General features: G+C 39.2%; 1 protein-coding gene across 1 annotated transcript in view; it reads left to right on the top strand.

The window, feature by feature from the left end:
- The first annotated feature begins 528 nt into the window (after nt 1–528).
- Nucleotides 529–14,332, top strand: part of SEPTIN9 (septin 9) — a 406,717-nt gene continuing 392,913 nt past the window's right edge. Inside the window, exon 1 of the mRNA XM_074225079.1 lies at nt 529–735. Within this exon, the coding sequence (XP_074081180.1) occupies nt 714–735 (22 nt within the window). The 5' untranslated portion in view covers nt 529–713. The remainder of the gene's footprint in view (nt 736–14,332) is intronic.

The following is a 14,332-nucleotide window of genomic DNA, read 5'->3' as shown; positions in this document are numbered from 1 at the left end:
TGGACACACCTTAACTTTTCCAGTATGTTCGTGTTCTGCCCTACTCAAACAACTCGCAAAACTGAGTCCAGGAGCCCTCAGGAGACTGGTTAGATGCTGCCCCCTCAGCGCATGGACTCTCTACTGCTGCTCCTAGCTCCTCCGCAGGACAAATCCTGGTCTGTACTATGAACTTGAAAGTTGCTGTGGCACCTAGGGGATGAACCATTCGTCACAAGAGGGTTGGTTTTGATATGGGGCCGCTAAACACTGGAGAAACGGAGCCCGAATGGCTCCATCCAAATCTCCCAGAGGGAGAGGTATAGTTGAGGAGAAGGAGGGAGTGACTTTGTGCCCAGGAAGAAAGAGTTAAAACAAAAGAGATTGGGCGTCTCTGCCTTTGCACCCTCCCAGTGGATCAGTCGCAGCCCTAGTCTGTTATCCCCCCTCCCCCCATGTCCGCAAGGTGTAAAGCAGGTTCGGGAAAGCGGCGGAGCCGGAGCTTCTCGGCATCTCCCGGCTAGGGCGCCTGCAGGTGAGGACAGGACTGGGCGGAGGAGGAGCCGCTCCTTCCAGGCAGCAGCTGCAGGCATCCCGGCGCACCGCCGTGCCGCCGGATTCCCAGCCCCGAGGGAGAATCTACAGAAACCCACCTGCGGCCGACTTTTCCCACTGCCCCGACCCACTTGCCCCGCGTTCTGGGAACTTTCCTGGAGGCCACGACAGAGGGTGGCATGAAGAAGTCCTCGGGTTCAGGTGAGCTCAGGGGCTGCTGCTGAGAACAGAGTCTAGGGCCAAAGCGCCCTGAAAGGAGAATAAAAGTTGATTTGCCAAATTGGAACTAACTTCTCCTTTAGCATCGAGGCCAGGGGCAGTCAGCCAGGGAGCCTAGAAAGTCCCCAAGGCGTGGAGGGAGGTAGGCGCTAGCTTTTCTTTGGAACAGGAAGCGAAGTGAAGTTCATGAATCCCAGGGAAAAGGCAGTTGGCTCGAGAAGTTGAAGGTGGAAGGAAGAATTGGATGGATGGATGGATAGATGGATGACTGAACGAATGAAGGAAAGAAAAAGCATTGTACTAAGCTCTGAGATTGCAAATAGAAGCTCAAAACTACCCTTGCTCGAAAGGAGTTTACGGTCTAAACAATATGCCTAGGACATTTCCTCTGCAAATCTGATGGAAACGCATCTTTTTTTTTTTTTAAGGGAAAGTGACTGGCATTTTGGAGCAAAGTGCTTGAGGCTCTTAGGTGTCCCAAAAACACAATACCTGGGAACTATTTCCCAAACTTCTGTTTAAGGCTTAATTTCCTTGTTTTTTGCTTGAAACCCTTCGGGGCTACAGGAGCCTGGTTGCTTGGGATTATGATCCTCCAGCTGAGTATCTGTACTACTTAGTTGCTTATGATTTATGAGATGCCATTAAAGATGCAGTTCCTTGTCCACTTTTTAAGTCTTTTCCACCCTATCTTACCCTGCCCTCCGGTCCTCAAATTTTTATTCCTTCTACATAATAGAGTGACTAGAGTCTAGAACATCTAGATTCTAATCCTATCTCAGGAATTGACTCTTGGAAAAATATTTTTTTCTTTGCTCCTCTGTTTCCTCTCTTGTAAAATGGGAATGACATTATAGCACCAGCTTCCAAAGGTTGTTGTGAAGATAAGATGAGATAATATGTAAAAAACACTTTGAAAATCTTAAAGTAATATGTGCTGGCTACTATTATTATTATTATTATTATAATTATTATTATTTCTAATAATTATTCCTATTGATCTTTTGTTCTTAATATTTGATCAGAGCCCTTACGATCTGGTAAAATCTCGGTAGGATACTGTCTCTAGGATCATGTTAGAGATTGCACTCGTTACTATGACCTTTATCACGATAATATATAGCAAAAAACCCAGCATCTACTGTAACAGGAGAAGCTGAAAATTGCAGGCACCATCTTGGGGACACTTCTAAGGTAGCCTGGACCCCTTGTGTATGTAGGGGTTGGAGAACCTAAGCAAACTGGAAAAGAAGGGACTAAAGCTACACAAATTTAAGAACTACCTGGAGCACAGGATTGGAGATGGGAGGAAATCTAGTATTGTGCTAGGAGAAACATCTTTTTATATTAATTATTTATAAATTCACATTTTTATTTAGTTTTGATAGAACTTTAGTTTCATCATTGTAGGTCCAGTTATCTCCTACTCTTCATCCTTAAACAACTTTCAGTCCTGTGTGACTGTTATCTATGTTCTTCAACCACTCTTCCTTATACACGATCCATCCTGCAAAATACAGACTTTTCTCCTAATTCTTTGAATATATTTTGGAAACCTGTGTAGGATTACCTTTCATTCCCACTATGTGACAGACACCTCTCTTTCCAGTTATATATCCAGCAACAACATCTCTGCTTCTCTACCTTTTTAGCACAAATTATCACTGATTAATGCTGGGTAACCTTCTTCTGAAAATATTGGTATTAAAGGTATATATTGGTATAAAAAAATACAGGTACATATTTTTAGTTCGTGTGTGTGTGTGTGTGTGTGTGTGTGTGTGTGTGTACACATATTTTTCAAATCTTGCTTAGAATTTACAGTTGTTTGTCTCATCTCTATTCCTTGAAACCATGTCTAAAAGTTCATTGCATTTTTGCACTCAAGATGGAAAGATGGGAAAATAGATGCACAATGAAATTAAAGTGACTTGCCACAGTTTTCATGACCAGTAATCAAAAACAGACTTAAAAGACATTTATCTTCTCAATCTTAATCCTTATTTACTCTCATTTTGAGCAGAGTTGATTCTGATGGAACTCCAGCTCTTTATGAGTCCATTCTTTTTCATGCAAATAAGCTTCTATCCTTATTACTGCACTGAATACTACTCTATTCATGTTTTCCATCAATTAGTTTTTATTGTGAGAGTTATGGAGCTACAGAATTGTAAGGGAGAATGGGACCTTGAAAGATCATTGGGCCCATTGCTGTCATATTACAATTCCCTCATGATTTTCCTTTTTTGAGTTTTTTGGGAAGAACAAGGAGGTGAATTTGGAACTTCCTCTGACAAATACCTTCCAGGGCAGTTGCTTTGGAAACTGAACTTTCAGTCTTCTTCATGTGAGACTAGGACAAAACCAGGCAATAGCACCTTTTTCTCCCCCATTCCCACCTCCCACCCATATACAAAATCTGTTCCAAGAAATATGAGTGAACTGGTTTTAATTTGATGTGAAGGGGCTATCTAGGTGGTATCTGCCAGAGTTCTGCATTTGGCTTCCCTCCCTTTACATGCTCCAAATACTTCAGATGATTGTAGGTATTGCTACTGTCCGAGTTCTCTTTGCTGAATAGTAAGCATCTGCTAAGAAACTAGGTTTGCTTTTGGAATTGCATTCTAATACTTTGATTATGGCCTTGGTCCTTTGCCAAGGTGGTGAGATTAGAGGCTGATAGAGGTCACTGGGTCTTTGGCCTTTCACCAGGAAATTTTGAATCTATAATTACTTGCTGCCAAAACTTGCTGTTTCTTAGCCTGGGACTTAACAAGAAGGAGAAAAACCCTCTTTTTTTTCCATTTCATATCTCTTGTGAACTTCCCCCTCCTCTTCATCCCCTCCCCCCACTCTACCCTCTGTTCTTCCCTCAAAAAAATAAAGCCACACACAAATTAAATGAAAAGAAACCATTTATAACAGGTAGAAGTGTTTTTCTTTTCTTTTCTTTTTAAACAGCTTAAGAACTCTTCAGTATAAATCCAACAGCAGGGGCTCCTTGTGTTTACCTAAAGGGTCCCGAATAGGGGAAACCTCTTAGGATGAGGGGAAAAAAAGGAGAAATTGTTTCCATTTTATTCAAGAATTGGCTGTGGTCCAAGGTATGTTGGATCATTTCATTATAGATAAGTGGGTGTTACAGAGAAGGTAAGGCTGAGAAAAAGAACCTCCCAGCAGAAGCCTGAAAATAGGGCATTGCTTTCTGCTAAGGACACCCCAAGACCCACCGAAATAGCCTTTGGACTCTTATTGTTGCCTTTTCTCCTCTTAGAAGTGACCCACCACTGAAATGACATCTTGCCCCTAAGCAACACTTTCAAAGTGAAGTAAAGAAACCTAACAAAGGGCATGGAAATTCAAAGGTACCAAGAAGTATAAATATTTTGGTTTTTTTATTCTGGTTTTGACAAATACCATAAATATGCAGAAAAGAGAAAACAAGTATGGTATATAATACCTTGAATCTGTTACATGGAGTTCATTTTTTTCAGTATTTGCTAATTTCAGCATGTTATTTCCAAAGCTGTCCTGCTTGACTTGTTGCCCTCAGAACCTCCTCCTATTCTTTTCTGTGTATTTAAAAAAAATTGCTCTATTAACATTCTTTTTTGGGGGGGCATAACCATCACAATCCCTTTATTCTCTACAATTACTTCTACTCTGAAAAAAAGAAAAAATAAGTTACTTATTACAAGTTAAAATAATCAAGCAAAACAAATCCACACTTTGGTCTTCTTACCTTCATCATCTACCGTATGGAATTGAGGTTGGTTATAGAATAGATCAAAGTTCTTCAGTGCTTCAAAAGTGGTTTTTCTTTTAAATATTGTGGTCAATGTATGAATTGATCTCCTTATTCTGCTTACTAAACACTGGGTCATAGGAATCTTCATAAGTATATCTTTATGTTGTTCTAGAGCTTTTTATAATTTTTATGTTACAATAATAAATATTCCATTGCATTCATATACCATAATTTGTTCAATATCCCCAAATAATGGGCACCATTGAAATAGCTAATTGTTTGTTACAATAAAATTGCTGCTCTAAATATGTTTTGTTCATTTAGGTCTGTTCTCTCTCTCTTTTTGATCCCTTTGGGGTACTGATTTAATTGCTAGGGAAAGAGAATGTAGTTTAGTGACTTTTTTGATAGTTCTAAATTACTATCCAGAATGACTAGATCAATTCACAATTCTTTTTTTTAATGTTTCCTACCCAGGAGTTTGCTGGAGGTGGTTCAAAGCAATTTTCACTGATTGTCAAATTTTCATTGTGAGCATTTTTCCTCAGAATTATGCTACAAAGCTGGGTTTGATTCATTATTTGTGATGGAGATAATGTTAATAATTCAGGTTAAACTTAAAAGTATGTGGTGGGTACTTTGGATTGATTGGAAAGCTGATAGTTAAACATTTACCACATATCTCTGCTCCTACCATAGACAACCTTGTTTACTATTTTTTTGAGGCAATCTGGGTTAAGTGACTTGCCCAGAATCACAAAACTAGTAAATTTCTGAGACAAAATTCAAACTCATATTCTTCTGAGTCTAGTACTGATATTTTACCCACTCTGCCACCTACTCACTAGATGCCCTTGTGTTGGATATCAGTCAACATGTTAATTGAATTCCTGGTATTTTTCTCTGTGTTGTTATTTGCTGTTGAGGGGGAGAGGGGGAAGTATTATATGGTTCATATCATTAGAGGAAAGGAGATCACCATCTAGCTGAGATTAGCTACCCCATGAAAAATTAACCAACAATTAAGCAACATAGTTTTGTGTTAAAATTATATCTTGTTTTGGTCTCCCTCACCATCCTCCACTCACATCCCTTCCTAGTTAGTATAGTAAGTTTATAAGTAACCAGGATAAAGAACCAATAGCAGGAAGTAAGATTGCAAAAGGGAACCTTGAAGTCACAAACTCACAAATAGTCTGTTCCAAAGATCAAAAAAGCATAATTTGCAAGTTGTATTATATATTAACTAAAAATCACATCCCTGTCAGGGGAAGTCATCCAGGTTTTTTTGTCAGGGTCTTTGGTCCTATGATATTCAACCCTGAGACAAACATCAGGTATCTACAGCAAGACCAAGTAGAACCTCAAATGTTGCTGATAACTTTGAGATGATGTGGATATATATATCACTGAACTAACTCCAAGTTGTCACAGATAAGAATTCAATTGTCTCTTACTAAAATTCTATAAAAATGAGACCTCAAATTCCTGCTCCCCACTCCAGCCTAGTACTCCCTCATCTCTATCTAGGTCCATGCTGCTGAGTGCTCCCAATTCTAACCCTTGGCTATGTGAGTGATTCTCGGTACCTCCCCCACCTCCCTCTTGCCTTCTCCATGCTACCTGTCTTTCTCTACCACCCTATCCTTGTCCCCACATTGCCTGCCTCCATACTCCGATTCATGAGATTTGTCTTTGTATTTGCTACCTGCTCCTGCACATTCTATGCCTTATTAGAGTGTGGTTTAAGTCTTACTCCCCACTGTCATGATGGTTTTTCTTGACAAGTATCCAAAGAACCTGATGTGCTTGCCTCTATTTCATAATTCCATAAATTAATTAGCACTTCAGTTTGAACTCCAACTTTAGAAATTGCTACTATGTTCTTAACCCCCATGGAGCTTTCATCCTTTTAGGGATAAGACAGAAGACAAAGGTAACTATTATATACATTGCATATTGATTGATTGATAAGTACATTAGCTGTTTCCCTGTTTCATAAAGGACTCCTTACCACTGTAGTGGTATCTCTTCTTTGAGTGTGGCACCTGCCCCTGTGTCCCTGGACCCTTTAGTTTTCATATAGCTAAACTCCCTGAGGGACAATGGGTGTTATACATTAAATATTTCATTATACTACCAAAACAAGCTTTGCTCAATGACCCAAAGTACTGTATACTAAAGCTCTTGTCACTCATTCATACTTTATTTCCACTCAGTTTCTGAACTGAGGACTCCTTGGTAGGAAGAGGAAATATATCTTTACAAAATGCCTCTCTGATGAGCTAACTTCTGAGGCAGATGTTTGAGTCAGAGAATTGAGGTTGAACACAATCGTTTCTTCCTCCTCTCTTTCCTCTCTTTCTCCTCCCTCACCTTTTCAGGAGCTTTCTTATCTCAAGTCCCAGCCTGTTTCAGCTTCAGTTCAGCACAAAATTTCTGGCCTCAGAACACTCAAAAGTACACAACATGCAGTTGGTCTGTCTGCCTGGCACATGGCTCCTGCCTGAGCTTTTTTAGCCGATTCTTACCTTTTCCCCAGGGTCTTAAGTTTTTTGTTGTTTTGTATTTACAAAGGTCTGTCTTGTTGAATAACCTTGCTCCATTAGGTAGGATAACCTGTGTTCCCAGGCTGACTCCGAGTTAGAAAAACCTACATTCATTGTCTTTGTCCTTTCTCTCCCTCCTGGAAATTTCAGATTTTTCCTCCTAATGAAAACTTATTGGGTCACTTGTGTACAATTATTTTTCCCATAGAAAATATGAGACCATAGAACTGGAAGGCTAGGATGAGATGGCTATACTCATTTCATTAATACTTCTCTCTTAGGGGCGCAGTGGATAGAGCACTGGCCCTGGAGTCAGGAGTACCTGAGTTCAAAACTGGCCTCAGACACTTAATAATGACCTAGCTGTGTGGCCTTGGGCAAGTCACTTAACCCCATTTGCCTTGCAAAATCCTAAAAAAAAAAAATACTTTTCTCTTCAGCATGATCTCTCACATCCAGGTTAGATGCTACCAAGTACAATAATGATTGATGTTGGGTCACCGAATTGGAAGCTGAAACTTTGACTGAGACTGTTCATTTCACATAAGGACAGATTGACACAGATGTAAATAAGGACTTGAAGAGTTATCTGGGTAGACTGGGCTTGAAGCAAAACTGGTTAATACCCATGACAAAAAGATATACTTTTTTTTTTCAGCAACACCTCTCTCTCTGACTCTGATAGTCAGCCTTTCCTACTGTCCTAGAGAGATTTCCATAGGCCCATGCCTGGGATCTAGTAGTGTGCTTATAGTCAGTGTGACATAAGACTTCTGGGTTAATTTAAGAGATATTTTGGTTCTTCATCTTTCCTGGTAAGAAAGAAGGGTAGGTAGGTTTCCCTCTTCTAGCTTCAAACTTCTAATTGGAAATCTTGCTTTTGTAAAAGGAGTGATCTGGAAGTTCTTACACTGAGGATTCCATTGTGTGTGTGTTTGAAGGGCTTTTAGGACAGAGGTAAAATAGCACTTGATATTTCAAATATAAAATCATCATATAATTGGAAGGAACCTTAGAACTTAGAACATTTAGAACTTAGTATCTTGAAGACTATGAAGTTCATTGAGGATGGAGAACACTTTTTATATGAATTGTGTATCCCCTCCTCTAATATTTAGCATACATAGCTGCACTGAAAAAGTAGATTATAGGCCTGGATTCAGAGTCAGGAAGAACTGAATTTACCACTTTCCTCTGACACTGACTGTGGGTAAGTGACTTAATTGAGTGAAGTGCAAGGCAAGACTCTAAATTGTGGAACAGTTGCCAATCTGCTTTGGTAAAGAGAGTTTGCTAGTTAAGAGTTCTCCATGGGGGCAGCTAGGTGGCACAGTGGATAGAGCACCAGCCCTGGAGTCAAGAGTACTTGAGTTCAAATCCAACCTCAGACACTTAATAATTACCTAACTGTGTGGCCTTGGGCAAGCCACTTAACCCCCACTTGCCCTGCAAAAAAAAAAAGACCTAAAAGAAAAAAAAGAGTTCCCCATGCTGAAGAAATCATAATTTGAGGGTGGGGTGAGTGAATGAATTTTCTATAGGATGCATGTGTACTTTAACCCCCAAAACTTTTTGTGAAGCTCCAAGTAGACTTTTTAAAGAACTATCTGAAGTGATTCAAATTGGAATCTAATTTTGATATTGCACATATAATTATTATAGTCTGCAGATAGATAAGCACTCTTTAGACTCACACCTGGCCTTCCAATGGAAAAAGTTGGCTCACTTCTTGAATACTAGTTGAGACAAGGACAAGTGGGGAGAGATATGATTTGCCCAGGGTCACATAGTTTGGTGATAGAGGCTTCTAATATCTAGCCTAAGACTCTTTTACATCCTGATTTCCTGAGTTTTTTTTTTGGGGGGGGGGGTCAAAGGGATCAGTACCTGTGCTTTCTTTCAATGTGAGAAATTTCTGGCATGGAGATTCCTTTCACTAATATAAATTTGCAATTAAACCTATAATTTACACTTTAAAAAAAATTGCTTGGGACATCAAGAGATTGTCACATAAGCCAGTATGTGACAAAAGCAAGCACTCAAACCTCAGTCCAAGACTCATCCTCAATATCTTGACAATACTATATATGTAACTCCTGTTTATGGGAATTATAACCTTGGAAATTGTTTGTGCTTATCTGTCATCACCATTGGCTAGGATTTATGAAGCATCTGCTGGGCTTAGGGCCATGTTTGAACTCTGTTTTGCAGAGAATACAGAGATGAGATCTTCATTCCTCTAAAAAGAGTGGGATTGAATGAATTTGTCCAGAAGGGTGCTGGACAAGAGAACATGTCACTGCAATAACTGGGTCATTATAGAGGTCACTATTCTGCAAACATTGACCAAATGACAACTGTCAAGTCAGGGAGGAACCTACATTAACTTTTGATAGTAAATGTTTAGCCATAGATTTAGAAATGGAAAAGACCCCAGACATCATTGATATACAACAACAGAACTGTCAGCCAAGCTCGAATTGCCATCTCTTCCTTCTTCCTATCTCTCTACTTTCTTCTTTCCCATCTCTTCCTCTTCTTCTCTCTTCTCCTCCCTTGTTGATTCCATTAGCTTAGTCCCTGGAAACTACCAATTCAATTCAACCCACACATAGATAGATATAGTTATACACACACATTTCTCCTATTTTTGGAGGCAGTTGAGGTGAACCCAGATTCACACATCTAGGTAACTGTCTAAGGTTGGATTTGAACTCAGGTCCTCTGACTCCAGCACATAGGCTTTATCTACTGTATATCTACCAGTTGCTCCAACACATATTTTTAAACTACTTACTCTGCACAGAACACTGTACTGTGTCCTAAAACTGAGGATACTAGCGTAGGGCTTGGACCCATATAGCTTATAGGGAACTATATAGGTCAGAAAACTCCTTCCTCCTCAAGCAAGTCAATTCCTTCACCGTAGCTTCTGAAGAGATTCTTAGAGCTCTGAGGAATTAATAGACTTGCTCAGGCAAGCTATGCAGAAAGGGATGGCTAGATGACTCAGAGGATAGAGAGCTGGGAAGCCTTGAGTTGAAATGTGGCCTGAGATAGCTGACCCTGGACAAGTCACTTTTTTCAGTTTCTGCATCCATATTATGAGAGACATAATAACATCCAGCTCCCAAGGTTGTGATGAGGATTAAATGAGACAATATTGGTAAAGTTCTTAGCTCAGTGTGTGACACATAAAAAATACTGAAAAGTGCTTTTTTTTTCTACCTTCCTTCCATTGTCATATGACCAGTATGTATGAGAGGTGGGACATGAACAAAATTCTTTCTAGTTTCCAGTCACCTCTCCATCGGCCATTTTGTATTTCAGGCTGTAATTTAGAAATGAAAAAAAGAAAATGTCTCTGCCTGAAATCTATTAGGGTGAATATAACACTAAGACAACATGGATTCAAGTTAAGTGTAAAAGGAACCTACTAGAATGAAAGGTTGGAGAAAGAAAAAGATAATTTCTTTGGGGGAGAAATCTGAGAGAGCTTCCTGGAAGAAGGGCATTTAAGCTGAGTCTAGAAGCATTCTTTAGGATACAATTTATGTGAGGGAAATGCAAAAAACCATGCATATCAGGGCAAGAGGTTTGGATTTCATTTTATAGGTAGTAGTGGAGACATAGAAGAGTTTTTGGAGCAGGTAGGGTGCCTTGCATCTTAGAATGATGGGTCTGAGGATGTCTAGTTCAACTCACTCAAGTAAACTTCTGCATGACTTGTTCTAGATCACACAGTCAGCAAGAGTCAGAGATGATATTTGAATCCAGGTCCTCTAATACATACGAATGCCAGTACTTCCTCCACCCCCTGCTATTACCACACCGTTTTCTAGTTCGCTTGATTAGATCAGTGGAAACAAATCCATCTCGTTGATCATCCTTCTAAGATTTGCTTGTATGTATCTTTCAGGTAATAGGACCCAAATCATATTTAACTGGAGAATCTCTGAGTTGGAAGAGACCTTAGAGTTCATCTAGTCCAACCCCTACCTGCAGTCATTGAGATAATATTTGTAAAGCCTTAACTATGGGGGTACCTAATAGATAGTTTTTTCCCTTGTTTGCCAGTAGCACAAGTCCCTGCTATAGCATTCCTTTTAAAGATTTTTATATATTTCATTAAATATTTCCCCTTATGTTAAAAAAATAACTTTTAAAAATTTTGAGTTCTAAAATCTCTCTCTCCTTGAGAAGAAAAGTAATTTGATATTAATTATGCAAGTGAAGTTGCTGCTACAGCATTGCTAAATGGTGGACGTCTGGACTCCTCGGGAACACCTCCAGTGAAAGGAAACTCCCTACCTGCCAAAGCAGCTATTCCTTTGTGGGACTGCTGTAATGGTCAGGAAATTTGCCTCTGAGTTGCACCACGACCTGCTTCCCTGTAACTGGGTATGTTTGCACCTTCACGTCACAGAGAAATTAGTAGGACAGCTCTGCATTTTAGTTTGGGTTTTCCACCCAGAAGTCCTTCCTTCTATGCTCTTTTCTTTCACTCAGAAGAGTCAAGTGAGAAGAGACCTCAGAGGTCATCTAGTCCATTCTGTAGCAGATCATGAATCCCTTCTAGAATGTCCTTGACAAATAGTTATCTGGCCTCTACTTGAAGCCCTCCAGTGAGAGAGAACCTGACACTTCCTGAAACACCTATTGCCAAATTTGGAGAGGAGCCTAAATCTTTCTATCTATAATTTCCATCTATTGCTCCTGCGCTTTAGGATGAGCAAAACAAATCTAATACCTCTTTCTGGATATCTGCACCAATACCTGAATATGACTCTCACATTCCCTCTAATTCTTCTTTTCTCTAGGTTAAACTTCCATAGTCTGTGCACAGCATGCTCTCCAGTCCCCTCCTTAAAGTATGATTCCCAGAATCCTGGCATTCCAGATGTGAAATATTCCAGGTCAGAATTTAAGAGAGCTGATATCTCATTTGCCCTGGATACCAAGCCTTTCAATGCAGGCTGAAGTTGTGATAGCTGTTTATGATAATCATAGAACACTTATATTGAATGGTATATAGTCTACCAAACTTAAATACAACCAGGTGTTTCTAACCTGAAGTCTGTGAGCTTATGCATTTTAAAAAATATATTGTGATAATCTTATTTCAATAGAGTTGATTTCATTTGTAATTTTATACATTTAAAATTTATACAATTCACCAGGCTTGCCAGAGGGGTAGATATCATAACACAATAAAAGGTTAAGAATTCCTGCCCTAAATCATGCTATAAATTTCTAGATTTAGAGTTAGAGGAAACTTCAGTGGCCATTTATCTAATGCTTTCATTACACAGATAGAAAAAGTGGGGCCCAGAGAAAGTAAATCATTTATCTTGACCTTGGGGTCACCAAAGTCAGAGCCAGGATTTGAATCTAGCTCTTCTAACTCAAATACAGTGTTCTTTCCACTACACCACAAAGATCTTTTTCATAGTCTTCTTGTGCCCCAGATTAATTTCTTTCTACCTTCCTAGTAGCATTGAACAACAATAGTCAGAAGTGCTGTCTTCTGTTTTCAAGAGCTGTGGGTTTGATTTTCAATTTCTATTCAAATTCTTGTGCACCTATAGCCTAACTGCTCTCAGGTTGGGGTCCCAAGGGCTTGTGCTAATTGACACGGCTACTTTAGAAGAACTAGAGAAGATTCCAGGTAAATGGTCTTTTGGAGGCTGGGTAACAAGTCTCTTTTGTTACAATACAAACTGACCTGGTTTACTTAAGTGTGAGTATTAGCAACACAGAAGCTTCCAGGTAGAGGAAGAGAAAGGGAGCAATAGCTTGGAGTTCCCACCTCAGATGACATGGTGGCCATTTAGCTCAATTTGTTTGCTCTCCCTACAAATCTCCAGGGAAGTGCTTAAATGGGAGATTTAAGAAGATGCTTAGAACTGAGAGAGAAAGGCAGCAGTGAGTAGTGGTTGCCTATCAGTCAAACAAGCATTTTAATAAATTCCAGGATTTAAAGAAAAGTAAATCCAATAGCTATCTATCACCTCCAATATCAAATATAAGTTTCTGTGTATTTTTGATTCCTTCTTACCTAGCCCCTTAATAGTTTCATTTTGGAGGTTGTTTTTTTGGGTGTTTTTTTTTTTTGACATTTTACTTCTACTCACATATTCTGAAATCTAGTGACACTGGCCTCTTTGCTGTAATTCACACAAAGACAGTCTGTCTCCTGACTCTTAGCATTTTCCCTGACTATCCCAAATTCCTCAAATTTTCTCCCTTTTCATCCTCAATCTATTACCCATTTCAGGATTCCTTCAGGGTCTAGCTAAAGTCCCAGTTTTTACAAGAAACTTTTCCCAATTCTCCTTCATAGTGCATTCCCTCTGCGATCACCTCCAATTTATCCTTGATGTATCTTATTTCTAAATAATTTTTTGCATACTATCTCCCATATAAGCTGCTTGAGGACAGAAGAAAGAAAAAGGTTCAAAGAATCAGAAGTTAAGCAGGAGGATATGTCTGTGGGGGACAGCCAGAGTTAAGAGACGGAATGTTATGAGGAAAAAGAACCAGGATTTGAATTCTAATCCCAACTAAGTCACTAGTTTTGTGACTATTATAGTAGTTTTTTTGTTTGTTTTTTGCAAGGCAATGGGGTTAAAGTGACTTGCCCAAGAACACACTGCTAGGTAATTATTAAGTCTTCCTCAGGTCTTCTTGACTCTAGGGCCAGTGCTCTATCCACTGCACCACCTAGCTGCCCCTAATAGCTTTCTTTTTAAAAAAAAAAAAATTATTTTACTTTTAATTCCTGAAACAAAAAAAGAATTTTTTTTTTAGAATTTCACAAGGCAATGGGGTTAAGTGGCTTGCCCAAGGCCACACAGCTAGGTAATTATTAAGGGTCTGAGACCGGATTTGAACCCAGGTACTCCTGACTCCAAGATAGGTGCTTTATCCACTATGCCACCTAGCCACCCCTAAAAAAAAAGAATTCTTAAAACACAGAACAATAAAAAAGATGATTGCACATATGACTGGAAATATGCTATATATAAGTAGCTAATCTCTCCAAATATACAACAAAGTTATCAGATAAATTTGTTTTTTCTTTTTTATTACTCTCCCATTCCTGTCCTAGAGATGACTACCATTAGAAACAAATAGGTATTTATATGTAAAATTGTTCGATACATGCCTCTGATTATCAATAGCAAACAGCATCTGATGTAAATAGCATCTTTCTTCATATGTCCTAAGTTCCTTTGGGAATTTATAATGTCAAAATGCTCAGTCTTGCTTTTTTTTTTTT

This window comes from Macrotis lagotis, chromosome 2 (genome assembly GCF_037893015.1).
Source record: "Macrotis lagotis isolate mMagLag1 chromosome 2, bilby.v1.9.chrom.fasta, whole genome shotgun sequence".
NCBI classification, from domain to species: domain Eukaryota; kingdom Metazoa; phylum Chordata; class Mammalia; order Peramelemorphia; family Peramelidae; genus Macrotis; species Macrotis lagotis.
The sequence above is the reverse complement of the archived record's forward strand: the minus strand, read 5'-3'. Positions and strand labels throughout refer to the sequence as shown.